The 22,053-nt window shown below is 49.5% G+C and overlaps 7 protein-coding genes across 7 annotated transcripts; 2 read left to right on the top strand and 5 right to left on the bottom strand.

The window, feature by feature from the left end:
- Window positions 1–197: 197 nt before the first annotated feature.
- STEHIDRAFT_49566 (uncharacterized protein) lies at window positions 198–1,147 on the bottom strand (the record flags this gene model as incomplete). The annotated part of the gene is made up of 4 exons (XM_007299297.1): window positions 198–273; window positions 361–617; window positions 707–851; window positions 984–1,147. The coding sequence occupies 4 exons, from the start codon at window positions 1,145–1,147 to the stop codon at window positions 198–200; spliced, it is 642 nt and encodes a 213-aa protein (XP_007299359.1).
- Window positions 1,148–2,802: 1,655 nt separating this feature from the next.
- On the bottom strand, window positions 2,803–4,235 carry STEHIDRAFT_144257 (uncharacterized protein). Its single transcript, XM_007299526.1, has 2 exons — window positions 3,705–4,235; window positions 2,803–3,619 (listed from the first exon to the last, which is right to left on the bottom strand). Exons 1-2 carry the CDS (start codon window positions 4,158–4,160, stop codon window positions 3,188–3,190), a joined length of 888 nt encoding a protein of 295 aa, XP_007299588.1. The 5' UTR covers window positions 4,161–4,235; the 3' UTR covers window positions 2,803–3,187.
- A 918-nt stretch (window positions 4,236–5,153) lies between these two features.
- Window positions 5,154–6,040, bottom strand: STEHIDRAFT_48938 (uncharacterized protein; the record flags this gene model as incomplete). The annotated part of the gene is made up of 4 exons (XM_007299240.1): window positions 5,154–5,241; window positions 5,308–5,558; window positions 5,625–5,775; window positions 5,886–6,040. 4 exons carry the CDS (start codon window positions 6,038–6,040, stop codon window positions 5,154–5,156), a joined length of 645 nt encoding a protein of 214 aa, XP_007299302.1.
- Window positions 6,041–10,155: 4,115 nt separating this feature from the next.
- On the bottom strand, window positions 10,156–12,798 carry STEHIDRAFT_72254 (DUF1692-domain-containing protein). Its single transcript, XM_007299358.1, has 7 exons — window positions 12,461–12,798; window positions 11,956–12,026; window positions 11,870–11,904; window positions 11,638–11,810; window positions 11,522–11,584; window positions 11,375–11,473; window positions 10,156–11,310 (listed from the first exon to the last, which is right to left on the bottom strand). Exons 1-7 carry the CDS (start codon window positions 12,741–12,743, stop codon window positions 10,433–10,435), a joined length of 1,602 nt encoding a protein of 533 aa, XP_007299420.1. The 5' UTR covers window positions 12,744–12,798; the 3' UTR covers window positions 10,156–10,432.
- A 3,117-nt stretch (window positions 12,799–15,915) lies between these two features.
- Window positions 15,916–16,577, top strand: STEHIDRAFT_152368 (uncharacterized protein; the record flags this gene model as incomplete). Its single annotated transcript, XM_007299524.1, has 2 exons — window positions 15,916–16,081; window positions 16,150–16,577. The coding sequence occupies 2 exons, from the start codon at window positions 15,916–15,918 to the stop codon at window positions 16,575–16,577; spliced, it is 594 nt and encodes a 197-aa protein (XP_007299586.1).
- Window positions 16,578–17,424: 847 nt separating this feature from the next.
- On the top strand, window positions 17,425–19,549 carry STEHIDRAFT_48901 (O-methyltransferase; the record flags this gene model as incomplete). Its single annotated transcript, XM_007299233.1, has 11 exons — window positions 17,425–17,640; window positions 17,719–17,772; window positions 17,828–17,902; window positions 17,963–18,017; window positions 18,081–18,204; window positions 18,283–18,336; window positions 18,420–18,646; window positions 18,720–18,868; window positions 18,933–18,987; window positions 19,049–19,338; window positions 19,412–19,549. 11 exons carry the CDS (start codon window positions 17,425–17,427, stop codon window positions 19,547–19,549), a joined length of 1,437 nt encoding a protein of 478 aa, XP_007299295.1.
- A 390-nt stretch (window positions 19,550–19,939) lies between these two features.
- On the bottom strand, window positions 19,940–21,553 carry STEHIDRAFT_107419 (uncharacterized protein; the record flags this gene model as incomplete). The annotated part of the gene is made up of 2 exons (XM_007299523.1): window positions 19,940–21,439; window positions 21,503–21,553. 2 exons carry the CDS (start codon window positions 21,551–21,553, stop codon window positions 19,940–19,942), a joined length of 1,551 nt encoding a protein of 516 aa, XP_007299585.1.
- Between the last annotated feature and the right edge of the window lie 500 nt (window positions 21,554–22,053).

Genomic DNA, 22,053 nt, shown 5'->3' with positions numbered 1-22,053 from the left:
AATGCATTCAATACCGGAGTTTCGGTGAGAGAGGATCCACCCTTCGAGACAAATAGAACTCACGAGAATGACTTCTACCGATGTGCATATTCTGATGTACAACGCATTGTTGTGAGCGTCCGCGACATCCAGTAATGAGACAGTACGTGTCTCACGAAGTGATCATTCCGGTCTCTATTATAGGACATTAACCACGGTCAACTCAACGATGAGGGAAACATGTCTGACGCACCCACTGTCCACAAAATCAGGGTGTCGACGATCTTTTTCGATCTGTAACGCAAGGCATATCGCACCGACAGATCAGGGATGCAGGAAGTAAGTCCTGGTAGTCCCTCAAGTCTCGGGGAGTTACGTTACCTGCGGAATCTTGGCTGGCTCTTCCATAAAAACCAACACAAAGCTAATGTGATGAGGATGTCCGTCATAGCGCCTACACCGAGACAGACTATGGGCAACCACTTGTAGTTTTCGATGAATTTGGATGCTTCGACCATTTCCGTGCTTACGACTGCAACGGCGAGCGAAGAACCAAGACGGACCAGGGATCCTAGCCAGGCTACCAGTGTGATAATCCATCGGTGCGAAATGCAATAGATGCGCCAAGCAAAGAACGCCTAGTGTTGCATGCAGTCAGCATTAGTGTCGAGACAGTGAGGTTGAATCAATCATCACGATATTATGCCGGAGAGTGACTTGCCTGCACAATACCAATGGTAAGCCTAGCAATGGGAAAGGTGGAGTTCGCAGTCCAAGTCGGGACGTCGATCTGAGTGATATCCCCAAAGCTGGTGATCGTGTGTTGGTAGATTGCTACGCAGATCATGATCGAGTGCAAGCTTTCGGTCGCTCTGTATGTACTTATGGTGTCAGAATTGCTTTCATGATACGAATCATATGGAAATATAAAAAGACCAAAAGGTTACGCACACGACGAGCGGGACCTACGTCCAGTGCACAGGTCAGGCTAGCAGAAGGACCACGATATGAACACACGTACTATGATACGGACTAAAAATCTATCTCCAGCAGATCCAGAGTTGTAATATGACCACGTTTGGGATGCAAGGACGCCGTAAAGAAACATCATAATCATGACACCGACCTCCCAAGCTCCAAGGGTTGAATCGACGAGGCTCGGGGCCATATCGAAATCGAAGACCTGTGAAAAGCCGAGATGGTCCCTGGGAGTGAATGCGACGAGTCTGACTTCGAGGCCTTTATACGATCAGCTATCGGGTAGTCACATCACGGAAGATGTGAGATGCTTACAACGACGGTGATACAAGCAAACGAATGGAGAAATACTGCACGGCCTCCGTCCCCATAAGGATCAAAAACGCTCCCGTGCATCACGACAATAGTTCAGCGTCTAGCGTTAGCTTTCGTGGATTGTATCTGACTCATTTAAGGGGTAGAGTCAGTGTCCAACGACTCGTTGCGTTCTCTTTGACGACGACAACGTAAAGGTATCTGTGTGGTAAGTAAACCTCATAAATTGAAGGGAATTAGGGAAACAATGGCTGGTGCGTAACACGGCGGCTCAGCATGAGCCGCTTACTCCTAGCGCCATCATAGCGCCTACTACATAGGGAAGCGCTCTTGGGGAACAGTCAGTGGCTCGATTCGCATCATCGGAAGTCAGAAGTATAGGCGGAAAAGATGCCTCGAGGATTCCCGTCACCTTGGTGTTGGATCTTGTACATAAGTCCGTCATGGAACATACGAGCTCAAAGAGTCATGCGAAACCAGACGGAGAGCAGGGGACCTAGCCTGGTTCAATTTTATCCGTCGTACGGGCGGATGGGCAGAGGGAGGATAACCCGTCTGAGGGAATTGATGAGGTGCGATGGGTGAAGTTGGCGGAGGATAACAAGAGAATAATGACGGTGGTATATAGCGTAGTCACCCGGCATTCGAGAGTCGGGACACATGACCTCCTTGATCAGGGTCGTACTCAGACATTTCTCCACCTTTCGACCCGGGGTTTCGATCAGAACCCGCATCCTCCTTGATGAGGGCTTCGTTAAGGAAGTAGATGTCATCGGGGTAAACATCGAAGAGATAAAATCTCATGGTTGTGTTGATCATGGTCGAGGGCGTAGTGCGACGACGATGGGATGAGGATCAGACATTCGAGAGTGCTCGGCGGCCGTCAGTCATGCGAACGGGAAGAAAATAGCTACAGTATCGAAACGAAAGAAAGTATGAGGAACGTGAAACAGAAAGAGACGGGTATCCAGACTCACCTCCCGCTCACGATATTTGCCCTCCCGCTAGACCACTGATTCGCGAGTTGACCGAGGCGGCACAGTTTGACGGTGCGTAAGGCGAAGCAGTTGTTCCTTCGGTATCTATCGAGGGAAGGGCTGCAGCGTGAACGAAGTGGCCAATCATGCCGTTGAAGACAGCTCATGGGTGCGACTATTCGTGTTGTCGCTGTTGACGTGAATGTTGGTTGTGGTGAATTTGGGCATCGCTTCCAACACATGGATATCGGACTATAAACCTTCGGGGAAGAAGACGGAGCCCGGCCTTATTGGTCGAGGAACTTGATGGTGTCACAGTACGAGAACCGGTAAAATGGCGTGCGAACATGAGTACCGATGCTAAACAACACAAGAAGAGGGATGAAGAAAAACTCAACGCTTCGGAACACAACAAGAGGCCTGAAGCAGAACAATGCGGAATCAAGGCAGAGAAGATGAACAGATGTGAAGACTAAGGATACATGAAACAGACCTCTTAACCCGAAACAGACACTCTTACACCTTTAAATCCTTCTCCAACGGGAGGGTACAAGAGAAAGTAGTTGGGATACGGTGCAAGACGGCATTGATGGCGTTGGTTGACCGAGGGAATGAGTTAGGGATATACGAGGACAGGGAACGAGAGACAGAACAGAGTGGTAGAAGGTCTATCAGAATCAAAGTCAGAGGGACGTAGGCGGTAGCCTCTTTTACAGGAGGAATTGTCGGAGCATCTGGAAGACGGAGGTGCGAAGGTTCACGTCGACGATGGTGCCACGGAAAGTCCTCGATTTAGCTTGAACTAGGGTATTCATTTGCAAGCTTGACAGGGTAAGTTGACTTCAGCCTCCGCCGTCGAATCCTCCTTACTTCACAAGGACCCAATCCATCAAACTCATACCTGCCTCAGTACCTCTCAAGACAACGAGCCTGATCCTTCACTTCATCGCCTTCGCCTTCGCCTTCGCCGCCGCTTCCTCCTCCCTTGTCGCCTTGGCCTTCTTCGTCTTAGCCCATCTCTCGTGTCCATTCGCCACGCTAACCTGTCTCTGCCTCAACATGCTCTTCACAAACTCATTCACACTCGACGGTCTCTCTACCCACGGTCTCTGTTCCGAGACAGGTTGTAAACCCGTGCGCGCAAGAGAAGATGTATAGATATCTTCGAGTGCGTATGCGAAAGACACGTCTTGGTATGTGATGCCGTCGATTCTTGTCCACGGTTTGGGGGGTTTGGAGGGAGCAGGTTTTACTTCGCCGGTGAGATAGTAGGTGCTGACGACCTTTCTGGTTATGTCGAGAGCGTGGCGAGTGAAGAGGGAGACGGTGAGTAGGGCACCGCCGATTGAGTGATGTAGCATGGCGATTTGCTTTCGTAGGCGTGGAAAAGTTGTGTCAGGGAACCTCCACCTCCATGTACCATAACAAATTGAAGCGTGAAGGGAAGAGACTCACATCAGGTGACTTATTCAACCTTGCCGCCTCGTTCAAAAATCTCAGCAACTCCATCGAGCCCTCACTGACGTTCTCCGGGCTCGGAGCAAATACGAACGTCTTCCTCAGGCATGATTGATCCTGTCCACTTAACCCTCGAAATCTCACGCCCCAGTTTCGATGATAGAGTGGAGCGATATAAGTGTTGAAGTCGGCGCCCCGGATGAGATGGTTCGGATTCGTAGGGGAAAGGGTAGGGAGTGGATAGTCAAAGTCAGCGGGCGCTGGTGGGTTTTGGTTTAGAGCACTGGAGGAATTAGTTGATGTGGAAGGTTTAGAAGTACTTCCAAGAGAATCTAAGGAGAGACGTCGGCAGGGAATTGAGCTAGACGTTAGTACCAGAGGTCTAAGGGACAGCAGGGAACTCGATGGGCGGCTGATCGTAAGCGCGACTGTTCGAGCTAATCTTGAGTACATTGTACCGCAGGATTAAGCAAGTATTGCAGCCGTTAGATGGAAAGTATAGATTGCGGATGTGCTGCTTGATATTGTCGACTTCCAGCTCGCTGTAGAACGCGGTGAAGGTTCCGAACTCGCTTCAATCTCGGCGGTTCACGGTTCACGCAGCCCTGTGACCGTGCGAAATTATAAGTGTGGCGCGGGTGTGGCATTAGGATCGTGTTTATCGCTTGTTATATCTAAGTACTTTGGTATCATTCTCGAGTCCCTAAATCGTTTACACAGCACTTTGAAGCTGCGACGTGTAATTTTCCATGCTCATTACACGGTCCTAGCTATGCTCAGGATTAATATGCACAATGACTGGAGACCGAGTAGCGAACTTCAACGGTGTCAAACCAAACTGGCATTAAGTAGTTCACGCCGCTACGAGGAGAATGCTTATACTGACTTGTGGTGAGCTGATTTCGAAAGCTCCAGAGAGACCAACGAAAGATAAGTTGACCGCACGCTCTCGTTCTCGGAGAGTAGAGCGCCCATTGAGCCTACGAAGAGTATTCGTCAGATACTCCCTGCGGGGCTATGAAGCGTAAAACACCGACAATGCGAGGAAAGAGTTCGAGTATACTGTTCCGGGACGTTAGAATGCCATAGTAACTATGGCGATCAAAAGCGTGAACTACATACGTTTAGTGTAGAAGATGGTGAGAGACCCCCCTATGTCTTGAAAGTATTCGATCAGTTGCGCTGGTTGTATGAACGTGCCTGGTGGTTTTGGTTATTGAGCTCACATGTGCGCGGAGTCGCTAGAAACTGTTATTATATGAGTTTCCCAACTGAGAGTCCAATGGGCTTCGCATGCGCAACATGGACACTGACATACGATTATTAGCATGGTCATGGCAGCGATAATGATAGAAGATTCAACAGTGTTAGTCAAGACGTATTTGTACGATGAATTTCTCAGTCTTACCTGGTAATGAGACCGGTGTCTATGGCGTGGGTTTTATATCATCTCGGGGACAACATCCGCATGCACATAATCCGGGCGGACTCACCGACTGTCCATAAGATCAGCTTATCGACGATGTACTTCGTTCTGTGAAAGAAACAAGGTTCATCGAGCACTTTAACTTGCATAAGTTAGGCGTATAATACGATTCACAATGGAAGATCTCTGCGCCTCCATAAAAACAGCACCATGCCCACAGTATTGATAACATCGACAAAGAAAGTGGCGGTGAGTGTAAGGATTATACACCACTTCGAGTGCTCCTCAACTTCCGATATAGACAGCTTCGGAGTAATGACAGCAATAAAAATATTTCCCGCCAGCTGAAGAATACTTCCCATCCACGAAGTAACGGAGAGTGTCCATTTGCCGGAGAGTGCATGGATTCGGTATGCAATGTATATCTGGAGTCGAATACGCGCAGAAAGTTACTTTAGCACGATGACCAGCTCTGAGAAAAAGAGACGTACTTGAACAATGCTCGCTGTAACACCGTTGAACACAGGGGACATCCTTAATGTTACGGGTATTTTTGCGAGACCTTGGGGTTTGGAGAAGTCGATGACTGTTAGGTCGTAGAGGCAGGCCCAGGCGACAACAGTATGGGTTGTTTCTAGAGCACTAGATCTCGCTGCTGAATAGCGAAAACAACCATCAAAAAGCAGGAAAAGATGATACCAGACAGTAATAATCTGTAAGTAGATTGAGGTCATTTAGATGCGGAGAAAAACCCACAATTACTTACGAGTAAGCGCAACCAGAGCGTGTCATTGAATGTCCTTGTATAATATATGTACAGCTGCACAATTATAATACCCAGTAATACGGAGCTGAGTAGAGTTGCGATCTCCAAGGTGCCGAGAGTAAGATCGAGATTGGTACTCATTCTGACTTCACCGTTATCAGGGAATAGGACAGTGAGAGCGCAACTCTAGGCAAACTATATAACCGTACCTTAGGGCTGTCCCCCGCTGTATTGGCCTTCCCTCAATACACATTTTCCCGCTTCCGTCTGGTCCGGACTTCCATTGTAACTCTAGATGAAGGTGGTCTTGACTAAATGACCACTGATGATCGCAAGGGGGTGCAGATATCACGGACGGAGGAACGGCGACTACTCACAACACCGGCGTGACGGCAAAGTATTCTCTGCGCAGTGCCAATACTCTCCATCAGAAACAGTGTTGGCGTAGAACAAAAAATGTATGATACTTCGATATGGTCAAGCCGTAAAGCATGTGCAACACATAAACGAAGGCGTCAAACAGTGTTACAGCCTAGATGTCGCAGTGATGAGGCCTTGATGAGGACTAGCGGTGACGCCAAAATTCACTAGTACCAAGGAGCGTGCCTGAAAGCCTCGTCTATATCAAGAATATGGACGCTGCTTAGGATCAGAACCGCTAAGTGCTGTGTACGGAACAAGCGGTGGGAGCCTCTGAGAGGAAGCACATAACTGGTAAAGACACCGTAGCGGAGCTTGAACGTTTCAACTCGTCGCGGTGTGGCGCGCCACTTCTCCGTCGTTGCCTCGAGCACGACTCGGACTGAGTCGGACAAGGGCTTCAGTAACTGGTGTAACGTTGAAGAGTACAGTCCCGTAAGATATTGAACGATGAAACGAACCAATTTTGATTGTATGGATCAAATATAAGAGTACACATTCTCGTAAAAGACACTGGAAAACTTGAACTACCCTCGCAATCTCGGCGCAACTTTTCCTCCATGAAGACGTGCCAACATCAGGGCTCGGTATATAGATCAAGACTTGTCCTATGCGTCTTCGTAGTCACTGGAGAGTCATGTACTGTCGTCTGTTCCGAGGCAGTTAGCATAAATACACGTCAAATGAACCTGAGCTGACCTCCTCCAAATCTCGTCCTGAGGGGGTGTTAGGAGCGAGCATAGTATGAACATGCATTGACTGTGAAAAAAATGAGTTTTTTTTTGGTGAATCAGGTGCGTTCTTCAGGTGTTGTGGGGAAGTATATCATCTACTCACGCGACCTTGCGGAACACTGATCTCAAATGGTCTTGAAATGCCGACAAAGGACGGCCTGACTTCTGTGTCCTGGAGCGAGGAACGTCCGTTGAGTCTGTACTTGGGCATCCATTCAAGATAAAAAAAGCCGTCAGACGAGTGCGTCATTTGAGAACCACGATAATTAACGAACAACGCGAGTAAAGTATTGGAATACACTATGAAGGGAGTGAACGAGCAAGGTCAGCGAGTATAGGCACGGAATCCAAGCTGAGTACTGACATTTGGCGTAAAAGAGTGCCACCGAGGCCCAGATCTCTGCAAGTGAAAGGGAAAAATGTACCCAACAGTCAACTCATGACAAGCTCAAGATGAAATCGGATATCAACCTGTATTTGGTGTCGCAAAGTACTAAGAGAAAAATGTAAGTCTCTGACTGTATTCTGGTAGGCGTCATAGGTGATGCCGACACACCAGAATAATGCTGACTATTGCGGTTACGCTTTACAAAAAAGCCCATAGTCATTATGTGCGTCAGCCGGGTTTTATAACAAAAATAAAACGAACGTGGTAATGAGGCCGGTTTCTGCAAGGCAGTTGATGGCACTTTCAATATTTATGCATTGCACAAGAAAGCAGGACGCGGGTGCTCACCTATCGTCCATACAATGAGCTTATTTACCAGATGCCTTGTTCTTCGGAAAGATGAGGATCAGTCCGTGTTGTATGTAGCATGTGTTTCAGATGAAATGTACCGTGGGAGTTCGTTCTGTTTCATTTGGCGGTAGAGAAAGACGGAGAGCCCTGCAGTATTAATGGTGTCGACGACGATGTCGAAAGCAAGTGTGGTGTATTCGGACCATTGAAACTGGTGACGGGCTTTTTCGCCGATGGATGGATCGTACTCGAAGACAACTTCTATAAGTGCGCAGAAAAAATGTAGAGTACTCCCTATCCATGACACGATCGGGAGGAAGAGTTTTCCGGAGAGAATATGTATCCGGTAGGCATAGTATACCTTGTAGAGAATATTTAGTTGGAAGAGAGGGAAAGAGAGTTGTATCGGACATGGAAGGCACTGACTTGAACCATCGTGCTGACAATATCGATCATTAGACTCGAGAGTCCGAACGTCCAACGCTTTTGACTGAGAGAGTCGGGATTTCCAGCACTGAGAATTGTCTGATCGTAGATATAAGCTGAGCTCAAGAAGGTCTGCGTTACTTCCAGGGACCTAGCGATTCTCCGTAAGTCAAAGGCTGGGAATGAAGGAATAGAACGCACCAGATGACGGCCACCTGAAGTGTATGTCAAATAAACGGGCTTGGCAGATACGAAAGGACAGCAAAACGCACGAAACAACGAAGCCACCATGGATCCTTGAAGTTCTTCGAGTAGTAAGTATACAATTGAGCTGTCACGATGCCCAAGAGGAGTGCATTGAAGTATGCTCCTATCTCCAAGGCGCCTATGGTGTGAACGATGTCGACAGACATATTGCGGATTGGTGTGGGCTGGCTACGATACGATGAAGCGTCATTTTATACGATAGTGACTGCATGTGAGCTCAATGACAGATCGTGTATGACTGCATCTTAAATGCACTCAGATGGGGTGCAAGATGCCAAGTACATAATGGTACGGCCATGTTCTGAGTGCAGAGATCATGAGGGGATAGAAAGGTGACTGCGATACCGGTAACTCCAATGCCGGTATCGAGTGCCGATGACTACAGAGATCAATTCATGAGGCGTCGCATAGTCTTAAGCAGACGAAGAGCTCTATGCCTAGTTGGAAATGAGTGTCAGTGAATGGTGTGTGGCTATATGCAGTTACGTGACAAACCTAACCTCCTCAATGTGCATGCCGCAACAAATGGGCGAAGGGAGGTCATCTTACACACACTGATACGTAGAGCGCTGCAAGTAGATGTCGATTATCGCACCGTGCCGTTGAGAAACAATGCGCTCAATAATTATGGACATCCGCTTTCCCTAAGAAGATGTATTATGTTGATATATTCCCACAACGCCTCCCGACTCGTATACCTGTGAGCCCAAAGTATCGTATATCAACAGGTTTGTTAGCAGCACAGTATGGCGGAGTGGCTGTGGACTGACCACGAGCGTGATCAGGGCGCCAACAATTGTTTGATACTGAATGACTCGAGATCCACGATGTCCATCGTTGCGCCCGCAGGTCTCGTGAATCCTCGTTCAAGGGCGAGTCCCGTTGATGGCCACGCAAGTGGGGTCACGATACTTCCCAGCAAGGAGTTTGATGCGAAAGTTGCCACCGATCTCGGTAATGTGCGAGGAACCTTCGGCCATTGAGCGGGAACGTTGAAGAAGGGTGAGGACGGGATGACTGTATATTCTGGAAGACCTTCAGACATGAAAGGAGACCGTAAGATCATAAGGCGGAGGTCGCTATGTCGGTGTGAAGAAATATACATGAGCGCGCTCGCTAAGTTGTTGACGGCACTTGGAAAGAACGTATTTTTGAGTCTGAACTAAGATGCAAGGACCTAGAGTAATGCATCCCTGGAGCGAACTGGCTACGGGGTTAAACAACAAGATCTGTCGTAAGCGTAAGCACCCCGAAACTTACCAAGGTGTATCAATCATGGACTCCACTGACCGCAGAAAGCGAGACGCTGACGGTCCAGATGACGGAAACCGCTCAGTGCAGCCTATTCAAAGGCCGTCATAACGATCAAATCGCATGACGGAAGTCGAGAGGGCCCTTGTGGAGAAGACTATTCTCTGCGGGAAATCAGAGTACGCTACCATTCTGCAGACCGATGGGGTAAGTAGGTTGTCAAACAAAAGGGCAGTCACTCGGCGGGTAACGGACCTTCGCTGCGGCCGCGACGAAGAATCAGTAAAATGTAGGCGTCGTCAGTGAGAGACTGACGGACAGCAAGCAGGCCATATTGAGACCAGCTGAGGTTTCCGTATCAGTGCACATTCACCATTGACTCAGGCAGCTAATGTGCCAAACAAAATCAACCATGAACCAATAAATAATCCTTATAGACGAATGTTCCCTTCGGCTACTTACACGTACAACCCAGGCCACGCAGCCACCTGGCCAACCAAGAAATATGCGAAGGAAAACTCGATAGCTGTCATACTCACACATACGTACATTACGACCGATACTCAGCCCGCCATGTCGCACGATGCCTTGAACGACCCCCGCGACCCCATTATCCCACCGCACACGCCACAGTTCCCACGCAACGTCCCATTCTTCACGCCCATAACTGTATCTTCCTCACCCTCCGTTAATGACTTAATCGTCCTTCTTGCCCCCATTCAATGGACTCCTCGGGAATGCCCCGCTCCCCGCTCCCGGCGTCGGCGGGAAATGCTGATAATTCGGCGACCCAACACCAAGACTAGCCGGACTCTGCACCGCACTCCCCGGTCCCCAAACACCACTTCCCCCAGGCGTACCAGGAATGGGGCTCCTCGCACTCGTAGGTCCGAACGAACCGCCCGAGATCCCTAGACCTGGGAACCCTCCAGCGTTGGAGGAAGCAGGAGGAGGTGGAACGTCGTGACCTGCTTTTTGTGAGCCGTTCGAAGGCGTGCGTGCGCTCAACGGAGGCGGGGGAGGGGCATGGTGTTGGGATGGTGGTGCAGGAGAGTAGGGCGAGTAGGGCGTTCCGACGTTACTCGTTGGTGTGCCCATGTAGCTTCCAGAGTAAGGGCTTCCGGTACCTTCGACGACCCATGAATTCCCCTGCCTAACGACTCTTCCGATCGAGCCCGGCCTCGCTCTTAGTTGTCCACCGACCCACTTCGACCTTAAGCCAGTAGCGCGAGCGGTCTCTTGTGGCGTAATCGTATCCTCGTCCGACGAGCCAACGACGACGGTCACGGCTTTGTTGGTGATCCTCAACGCCCAAGAAGTGCATACGAATACACCGCCAACTACACCCGCCCATCGGACGAAGAACTGCGCGAATGTCGTCGTGCGTTGGTGCTGGATGAGTCTGACGGGTTCGATCTCGAACTTGAAGAAGATGCCGGGTGCGAGACCGGAGTGTTGTTCGAAGGTGCGAGTGTAGTGGGTGACGGAGTATTGATTCGTATTGAGCGGGGCAGAACGAGGGGCGACGTAGGTCGTGGGGACGACGCGCATAAAGTATTGGTAGGCCGTGAAGTCTGATTATGAGAGGGTGTTAGTGGACTAATCTGATGTGATGAGACGATGCATATGAATTCGTACGGTCGTGAGTGATCTCGAACGAGTTGTCAAGGGGTTGGACGATGTCGGGAAAGTGGGGACCGAAGGAGAATTCAGTGATGACATGCGACATGTTTATCTCTGTGGCGAGTCAATACAGACCGGACGATAGAATGGGGGTCGACTTACTCGTATGGTCGACATGAACCTTGCTCGCGTAGCCGTGCCCGAGTGATGTGATATGCAAGTTCGCTACACTGTTAATGAGTATCTGTAAAGAACGAATATCCTCGCAAAGCACCCACCCGTGACTTTCTTCACCTCTAACGACCCATAAACCCTGCAAGCACTTCCATCTGCCTGATAGTTGTACGTGGGTTTATATATATCTTGCGAGCGACGGAAAAGGTCGAAGAAGCCGCGAGACTTGCGGGATTGGCGAACCGCCTGGCGTGTTGATAAAGCCTTCGCGTGTTCCCTGGGTGATGTGATTGGTGACATGGTCCTATGTTGTAATGAAAGAACCTAACGACTTACTTCAAAGCAGTGGCCTGTCCGATGTCAAACAAGGTCTAGGGAAATGTCAGTACGGCAATAACACTGGTAGAAGGCAGTAAACGCACTCCGTCCCTGCGGAAACCTTTGCTCAAAAACAATCTGTCGCCGACCACGTCTCGAAGGTCAACGCTCAACCCTGTTACGCTTGAAAATCAGTAAAGACTTTCTTCAGGGTACGGGTAGTAGGTGGAGAGGAAATCGATTGTCAGGGGTGCAGAAAGGTTTGTGTATGAACCAGTGTAGTTTGATCTGCAATGTGTGGCGTGATCGGTGTGGCGTAGCAATCTACTCGAGGAATTAGGCCTCAAAGTCCTAGACCTACGCAACGAGGCGGTGATTCATATCCACAAGCTGTATAATTCACTTCTGTAGAAGCAGAGATGACCTCGTCGCGCACCGCTAGCTCTAGCCTGGCTCATGGACGATCGTTACACTCCGACGGCCGTCCAACATTCAACTTTCTCAAAACAACCAGGTTTCCCCTTGTATCGACACAGTGCCAATAGACCAAGCCAAAAGCTCCAGAAGCAGAGGACTGGATGGAAATACTTGGGGAAATAAGGTACTCACATCGGCAAGGCATGTTCACTACTAAGTCCACATTGACATTCATAAAGCTCGAATCGTCTCTATCCACTGCGAATTCATGGTCCGGCCATCCCCAGATAAATTCACCGATATCGTTTAATACCAGGAGAAAAGCGAGAAAAGCGACGAAGATGGTAAGGAATCCGCGAGACTCGGAGCGGGACTTGTACGTCGCCGGGAGTTTTGGGAACGCGTCGAAGCTTTTGATGGACTCCGGGGCGAGAGCGTCGAGCTTGTCGAGCAAAGACTGGTCTTCGCCGTCCATGGCAGCGACGTGATGGTGGTGGGCGAAAGGAAAGTGGTGAAGAGCTGTGCGCTCTGACGAGCAGTATAGAATTCAAGTGCCAGCTGAGGCGTCGACGACGTGTCAACTTGTGCTGCACCCCGCCAATTTCTCGGAGTTAAACCGCGTGACGTGGCGGCCACGCGACCGATATCGCTGAGTTTTTCCGCCACCGCCACACATCGTTTCTCCACCGCGCCAGTCCACACCGCGATCCACATTTCCGCTGTTCTTCCAGAGACAAGATAATTCCTTCGAGCAGTTCCTGACCTCTCTGTGATGGTTCAACGTCTTCGAACTTGCGTTTTGACGACCACATGTTCTTTGGCCATTCCTCGCTACGTGATCATGCTATTGAGACCATCACCGCTTGAGCGATCTCATCATGCAACCACAGATAGGAAGCTCGTACCTTCCCCTTCTTCAGACCGGAGGCGCGTTTATAGGTGGGAGCCAATCGAACTGTGCGAAGACCTATAAATTGGAGAAGGACCATCGGAGGCATCGGGAATCAAAGACAGAGCAATCGCAGAAGGGCTCTGGTACGGGACGCAGAGGTATGTTTTGAACTTTTGTCGGACTTCAGACGAGCGGGTATGATTCGGATGTTGGGAAAGCCAGTGACCTCTGAGTGTACTAGGCGATTCGCTTGTGAAACACATCGCACATGTCAGGCTTTCTGGGTCACCAAATTACCATAGTGCTATGGGCGACCGCGTCTCTGTTGTGGCCTCGGAGCACCTTGATCTCGACAAACTGTGATGCCATGGTGTAAACGGACTCAACTATGACGCTTTGATTATCGCTGGCCTCCGATTTTGGCCTATAGTCACGTTGACCTTAGAATGCAAGTATGAGCAGAGTCTAGTGCGCGATTCCGTGTCTTCCATGCCGTTCTGACACACAGGACTTCATTCTGCAAGCGCAGAGCACAGTGTCGCTCAGTTGATCATACGCGACCCGTGAACGATGCTTATCGTATTTCTTTTGGTAATCTCTCTTGAATTATATGAGGATTTCATTCATAAGTTTTGTATTTGGATGCTTCTGGCCATGGAGGCATTCTGTGTTGCGTTTCAGCAACCGCTGTACGGTACGGTTTGCCCCATCGTTGTCCTCGGTGTCTCATTTTATATCGTCAAATGAGCGCATGACACATCTTACACCGTCGCTTTTGTGAAGGGTTACTATCTCACTCATAACATGTCCCCGATTAATTCCGAGGTGAGCCACTTTGCTCTTCAAGTCCTTGATGAGTATCATGGAGAATCTGATGGGCGTCATACCTCTTTATACCAGTCAGACGCTGCACCTTGCACTCTTACGGGGCCTTCTGACATTTCAAACAACTTTCGCATATATTGGTCAGCTATCTCGTCCTCCACTTTTCTAGGTCTACTACCCATAATTTGACAGTTGTCATAATCTCGGGGTTAGCGGTCGCATTCCAATCCGGCCGATCTCTCAGAAATATTAGGAACCCAGCTGGTCACCTTGAATATGGCCAATCCTCACATGAGGGGCGTTGAATGAAAAGACTTCGATGCATAAGATGGGCGCGAAAGTGGGCGTAATGTTCACTGCTCGTTCCGGTCGCAAGCACATACTCCTTCAGTCATGTTTATCCACCGGAGAGTTTTGTATCACAAACTCTGTGCTCGCGTGCGTACGGCTCAAATAATAGAAGCCGCACAAAGTCAAGGTTTTTGCCTCTTCTCCAGAAGCACAAATGTTCCATGGTTCTGCAACTCGGTGGCCCGTCAGGGAAGGGCAGGTGTAGGGGCACCTTTGATGGACATCTGTGTTGGCAATGCAGGCGCCGTTAGTATGTAATATTGTCTTCCTTCCTCTTGTTCCTGTCAAGCATAAGACGAGAACAGGTTGAGAATGTTAATACAGCGCAGTAGTCCGAGTATCACGCCATCTTCCTTGCTCCTGCAACAAGTGCGGGCGCATACCTCCAAATTAGGTGTCAGTGTTAAAACTCTGGATTAGAATTCAGTAGGTGAGATATTATGCGACAATGACCAGGCAAAAACATGGCTTTTACTTTTCATGTTCTTTACCTGAAAACCCCGCAATCGCCTCCGCGGACTTGAGCGGACTATTCTCCAGTGGCCACTATGCAGGATCACAAGTCACAAGCTAACGGTGAATCGATTCATGTTGTGGGTCGCCGCCCACAGACATGGTGTTTCAACATCAGACGCTGATTTTATGTCCCTCGTCAGTGCGTCGTCGAGTTGTGGCCTCAATGCATCAGTCTTGGAATCGCACACTAGTCTATAAAGCTGACTACTTAAATAGATGGCGACACAAGGACCTTCAGATACGACAAAGACGCCGCTGAGCAGGATCCGGTATTATGCTGTGGAACCTTGAGCACGACATGTGTCTTCACCGAGTCACATGTACTTAAGGAAGATACTAGGAAGATCAGACTTGGAGACCTAATGAGTCCGAAGTTTTACTAGTTTTTATAGCCATTCATCTCGATATAACTCTACACTGGGTTCATTTGGGGACACGGCTGCTTGGGAGTAAGCATATCCAGTATTGACAATGGTTGACTTCAAGTTCAGTCTTCCATACAACTTCCATAGAAGACTTCTCCATTTTCAACGGTCGGAAAGATAACATAAAATCGAGTTTCAAAGTTTTAGAGACGCATCGGAGCATTTTCGAGATAGCTTGAGTCAACTTATGGTAGAGGTTGTAGTTCGTCGTCTGCAAATAGGCTCGATGTCTACAACTGCGGCACCGCCGGATACCAATTGCGACTTGTGGTGGGGTAGGTCGACAGAAATGCCCACAGTAAAATGATAGCGAGTGTCCAACTGCTCATCGCAACGCTCGCGCGTTTTTCATTTCTAGACTCAAGCTAGACCAGCCGTAAAAAAAACAATGAGGGCTGCTGCTAGGCTGCATTGGCGCCCAATGGGGGCCACTCGCTTGGCAGTGACGCGCACGTGATGTGACCCCACGCGTCAAGCCTGCGTCATCTTGCCACCGCCACCGTTGTTCTGTCCTTCCCACCATCATCGCGAGCTTTAGCTGCTTCTGGCCATGGGTATCTGTTCACTTTCGTTTCTCACCTTGCTACTGGGCGGCTACCTCTATTAAACTTGGGCTCTGCTACAGCTTCGGTGCTACGATGACTTTCCTCACGGAGCTCAAGTCCTTGATGGTCCCGACATCTCTTGATACTGCACCAACTCCGACTTCAGGCTCTAGAGCCCCATCTAACGACATACTTGCCTTTCCAGATCAGGAGGGGAGGCCTGTGATTATCACGTTTCTTCGGCACTGTGGATGTCCGTGTACGTCTTACTCGTTCACTCTTGCCTTTGTGCATACATTTAACTCACATTTTCTATCGTATGCACAGTTGCGGAGAAAACGTTCCGCGTATTATACGAGGCCGCAAAATTGCATGAAGACATAGCATTCATTGCAGTTTCTCACTCCTCACCCTCTCATACTACCTCCTGGGTCGATTCCCTCGGTCTAAAGGACTCCGAGTTGCCCAACCTTCGAGTTATCGTCGACGAATCTCGTTTCCTATACGCTACCTGGGGCCTTGGCACATCTTCGTTCTTTCACTGGATGTCGCCATCGTCCATGTGGGGGGCTATCAAGATGGGGCGGGAGGAGGGAATTTGGAATAGGCCCACTGAAAGCGGAAGTAGGTGGCAGACGAGTGGAAGCTGGGCTGTTGATGCTGAGGGTATAGTGAAATGGGGTGCATCGAGTGAGAGGGCGGATGATGAGAGGGTATGGAAGTTCGAAGAAGCGTTGAACGCCCTGACTACTTGACGGTAACCCATTAACCACGTTCACGCTGTTCGCATTACTGACGTGCCGCGACTTTTGAGCAGGTTTGATCGTGGGATCTTCATCTCAATCTCTATGATCACCTTTCCTTGTCCCCTCAGGCGTTGAGGGTGTATTTTCTTCTTACTCTGGTGAATGAGTAAAAGCGATATGCATCCGATACGATTTCTAGACTTGTATCTGTCTAGGCCATGACTAGAAGTTAATATGAGAACGTTTGGGGGAGGCACCAACCTCGATCTTCCGACATTCGCTAAACGCCTTCACATCAATCTTGTCCCCGCTATGTTTTTGCTTCGTAGTGAGCAGCACAGATTGGCGACCAACCACTATCGACGCATGCTGCCCCAACCCCTGCGAGCACTGCCTCCAGTCGGCGTCACCGTCATTATGACCACCTAGAGTTTATGTGGTTCGGCTTGGATCGACTCAGGCCGTTCTCCTCTTTCGGTCCAAGCACCCTCTGTTCGCTGAGCGGTTCGTTTTGGACTCTCCTGCAATATAAGGCAGAAAACCCTCTTCCGTATCGCCTGGTGGTAGTGCTACGGAGAGACCCCGCTCCTTTCACATAGGCTCGAACAGGATTCTGCAGTTCGGCTCCGCTTTCCTCGCACATATGTTAACACGGTGCGAGTTTGCTCCGATAGGTTTTCTGAGTAGGGTTTGATTGCATTCCTGTCACTGGATTATGGAGCTTATTTATAGCTCGTGCACTGTCTGAGCTCGATATATATACTGTGTCGATGGCCGTCAACTCGATAATCGACACGACCTCCCTCCTTGATCCCCATTCTTCGAGTTCATTTATCGGTCTTCTCTCAACAGAAATATGTCTGAACCCTCCAGCCATCCCATTACGCCTCTTCGACGCCTCGCTTCCATCATAGTCTCCTCAATCGAATCTCTCGAACATCGTTTTGCTGTCGAATCGATCGAATTTCCATCTCTGGACGAGCCGTTTGATCCCTCGTCAAAAGCGGAGGAAGTTTTACTGGAGCCCGATATGACGATGAACGTGTCTGTCATCGTAGCGGCGGCAGCGCAGGTCAATCCCCCCTATTCATTCCGATAAGTATCCTTATTGATCTGGTCAATCGGTGCATCATTATCGCTTTCTACCTAGTTAATGGCGACCGTAAGGAGGCCAACTCAGACTGTCATTGACCATGGATTATCAGTGGGTCTCGCCCAATAGTCTGCATTACGGGTGATAATCAGTTTACCTGTTCTAGTTCAACGACGCCACTTGTCTTAGGGTCGCAATAGAGAGTAATCTACCTGAGATTGTGCGCGAAGCAGGTCCTAAGGTGAGACAACGGACGATCCTCTATTACTTTCCGTAACTAACAATTCTCATTGTGATATAGGGCATTCATGCCAATGAAGTGGCGGTAAAGAGCAAGACTGATCCGCTCAAAGTCGGTCAGTGGACTCAAATTACCGTCATTTCGTCATTCAGCATGGGCTGACCACTGCTCAATCAAGTCCGCATCCTTCGTTTCCTCGCCAACAACCACATCTTTCGAGAGCTTTCTCCTGATGTATTCGTGTCCAATCGTCTGTCGTCGGTCCTTGATTCGGGCAGGTCTTTCGAAGTTATCAGCAACAAGTGAGTCGTCGTTTTTTTTTCGATTCTCGCCACACTTACTGCGCTATTGACGTCATGATTTTCCAATGCATTGGCAAGGCCCGAGGAGAAGTACATCGGTATGAATGGCGTCGCTGCTGCGATCACTGTGTCGTACGTTCTCCAATTCCTCTGAATTCCACTGACTCGGAGCGTCAAAAACTTGAACAACGTATTTGTTATGTTCATCTGCATAGAGTCGATGAAAGCATGAAAGGATGCACCGTCCTTCCCGATATGTTCATAGACCCTGTAACGACATACTCCTTCGCACCCGAGGATAGTCCTTTCAGCGTAGCGCATAACACAACCCTGCCACTTTTCCAGTGGTACGAGCTTCCGGAAAATAATTGGCGCTCTAGCAGGTTTGCCATTGCCATGACGGGGACGGTTGAGATGGAATCCCCCAGTTCGATTTTGAAAGGTAAGACAACCTCACCTGTGCCCTAAACTTCACGGGTACACATGATTCTGAGCTCATATCTTAAGCACTATAGGATTCCGATGGCAGGATCTACCGGAGGGTGCCAAGGTCGTGGATGTCGGCGGTGGAGTGGGGTCTTCATCAATGTTAATCCTGCAGGCGAACCCGCATTTGAACGTTGTCGTCCAGGATAGGCCGGCGACGATCGCGGACGCAGAATCGGTAAAGATGCCCACAATTACTCCAACTGTGTTCCTTCCTGATCTGAGTGTCCGATTACTTGTAGTATTGGAGCGAGAGGATGGCAGAAGCGTTGAAAAGCGGGCAGACCGCACTTCAAGGTGTCCGAGACCACCCCTCTTCACCCGATACCAATATTAATCATCACTCTTTACGCCACAGTTCATTCGTTCTTAGAACCTCAACCGATCCACGATGCCTCTGTCTTCATACTCCGCCACATCCTTCATAACTGGGCGGACCCCTACTGCAAAACTATCCTCAAGCATCTTCGAGATGCTGCGTCTCCGGAGACCAAGCTCGTCATTGTAGACCCTCTCATACCCTACACCTGCCATGGAACTAGTTTTCTAGAGAATATTCAGGGTGCCGAACTGTCAGAGAATATTCCGAAGGAGTTGCTGCCTAGTCTAGGAAGGGCGAATAATTATGCGTTCCAGGTTGATTTCCAGGTGAGCGTCCATCAAAACCTTTTTGTGCTTTGTACCTGATTATCGGGTGCGTACGTCACAAAAAACGCTACAGATGTATGCCTACTTCAACAGCCAGGACCGGACAGTGGGACATTTTGTTGATCTTGCCGCCGCGACTGGGTGGAAGGTTGTGCAGGTTCATCGCATCCCTGGAACACCAATAGGTCAGATTGTTGCGGTGACTGCGTAGAGAAAATCCGAGGAAGATGCTTGCCTGTTGGGCCCTGTGCCCTTTGATTGTATCTGTGGCAGAACCAAAATATCCCTCAGCGATGAGTTGACGAGCGGACAGTAATGATCGTGCTTCAGAGTTGTCGAACGGTGTTTCATTTATAAAACAAATAGATGCCACGCGGCCACAAGGCATAGATGGGTAATACTAGATCGGAAAAGCAAGAAAACAAGGTATAAATAATTATCAGAACAACACTGCAGTTAGCGATATAGATAAATTGAGATAACGAGACATGTTGCGAGAAGAATCCAGAGTGAGGAAAGACGGTAAGAAGAACAAATAAAACGAGATAAAAAGTTCGACAACAAGGTCAGTGAAATATGTATCTCGTTCATCCTCAATCCACTATATCCGCTGTTTAGCAAGGCTATCTAAAGAATATTTATGGTGTCCACCGTAGTCGACATTTCCATGGAGCGTGGTCATGTATTTGTAGTACTGCTCCCGGTAGTTCATCCTCCAATAGACTCTGACGTTCGTCGTCCATCTAACGTTCTCCAACTGCGCAAACCTCCCAGACCCCATCGCTGGACCGTTAAGCCACATCCGCGACTCCATCATGTTTGTGAATAAGTTGTAGTGGAACGTCTGTGGCGTACAAGGGTATCCTTGAACGCGGATGTCCACCAAACGGAGGTTCTGTGGGTGAGGTCCAGAGTACAGTTCGCCGGCAGGATTGATAAGGAGAGTGAGATGCCGAATGACCCTGACTGTGTAGGCAGACGACGGCAGACTAAGCTCGGTCAAGTTCGGGAGGATGCGGAGGATGCGAAGGAGTAGGATTTCGCTTAGTTTGCCGGTCAGTTGGAGGCTGCGTAGAGTAGTAGCGCAGATCTTGATGAAGTCGTGGAAGGCGGAACAGCAGTCATTTTTGCTATACGTCCAAATCTCGGAGTCGTCGTCCTCGTCGATAGGCTCGCCTGGCCTCCTGACGGAGGTGTCCAAGAAACGGTCAGAGTGCAGCTTGAGCACCTCGAGTCTGGGAGTTTCGATCGTAGCGAAAATATCGAAGAAGAGAACGTTATAGAGGTTCGTATGGATATCGAGATAGGTCAGAGAAGGTAGGGAAAAATTATCCATAGTTTCGGCGAGCCATTGCATCTGGCAATTCTTGATCGTGAGGCTTTCCAGCCTAGTCGTGGCTCTCAGCCCCTCCATAAATTTGACAGCATCGACATTCCAGGCAATGGAAGAGAAGACAATGTGGGTCACTGAGCCCCAGGGCATCTTCGACAGAAGACCGGGGGTGAGGTCCATGGTGAGGTGACGGAGATTCTGGGAGGTCTTCAGAGCGCGATAAAGGATGGGTTTAAGGATGGTTCGAGCACCAGAGTCGGAGAGGTTAAACGTCCTGAGCTTCCGTAGTGCGGGCACCCAAGGTAACCGAATGTCCAGTCTGGTTTCGTCCCCCAACGAGAAGTATAGATCTCTCAGCCGAGGTGCCTCAGATAGTATCACCTCGAGAATGCGGTATTGATCCGAATGTGTATCGATGATCTTGCTGGAGTCTATGTATAGGAAGATGGAGAGAGGCTCGTCTCGAGATCGAAGTAGCAATGTGATGAACCAAGTCGCATAGAGTGCCCTCGCCTCTCTATCGGTGGGGACGTCCGGGATGTGTAGGACCGTCCATAGGGAAGGCAGAGTCTTGCAATTGTCTCGCCATCTTTTGCAGACGCGCAATAACGAATGAGGGGCGAGACTGAGCACATCTTTGGCCCTGACGTCGCGAGGAATTCGTGTAGAACTGTCCGGCGCGTCGGGTAGGGCGAACTTGAAGATCTCTTGTAGTATCTCGTTCGGAAGCATTGTGGTGAAGTCATTGTTCGAATGCGAACGCCGGACCTTGAATAACGCGCGTGTGTCAGATACATGGGCCGCTCAGATGATGTAGCAGCTGAGACGTACCGATGGCAAGACTCGCACTGCAGTGCCGTTGGCAATCTTTCGTCGTTTCATTATTGAGAATTCGTAGGCGAAGGTAGGAGGGACTAAATACGAGGGTGTGCGCAGATGCTTGGCAGACGCGCTTGGACTGGAGAGGAAGATGTGCGGAGCGTTCAAGTGGAAATTTTCCCGCGTCAAAAAAGGTTCGACGCCGGCGATATCCGGCCCTCCATCGATATCGCGGCCGCGGCAGACGTGTTGCGACGAGGTCCGCGGGACGACAGACTATGTCCTCCGAACGGCGTGCCATCAAGACGTCTTTCAGAGAAGACTGTGCAGACATTGTGGTGGGTCAAGGTGAGTGCAAATTTTGGACGGTACACCTGAGAGACAAGACTTTAGTCTTACGTGTGGGCCAATCGTCGCAGACAAGACCAATGTTTTAGATCGGCGCTCTCAGGTGACTTCTTACTGGGGCCATCTGAAGACTCCTGCTCTCGGCGCTGGGTCGTACTTGGTATCACCGTTTACCAGTATGTGTACGACATTTTACCCAATATGGTGGAGGAAAA

Source organism: Stereum hirsutum (assembly GCF_000264905.1).
Source record: "Stereum hirsutum FP-91666 SS1 unplaced genomic scaffold STEHIscaffold_2, whole genome shotgun sequence".
Lineage (NCBI taxonomy): Eukaryota > Fungi > Basidiomycota > Agaricomycetes > Russulales > Stereaceae > Stereum > Stereum hirsutum.
Note: the sequence above shows the minus strand (reverse complement) of the source record. Positions and strands in the feature narration are given on the sequence as shown.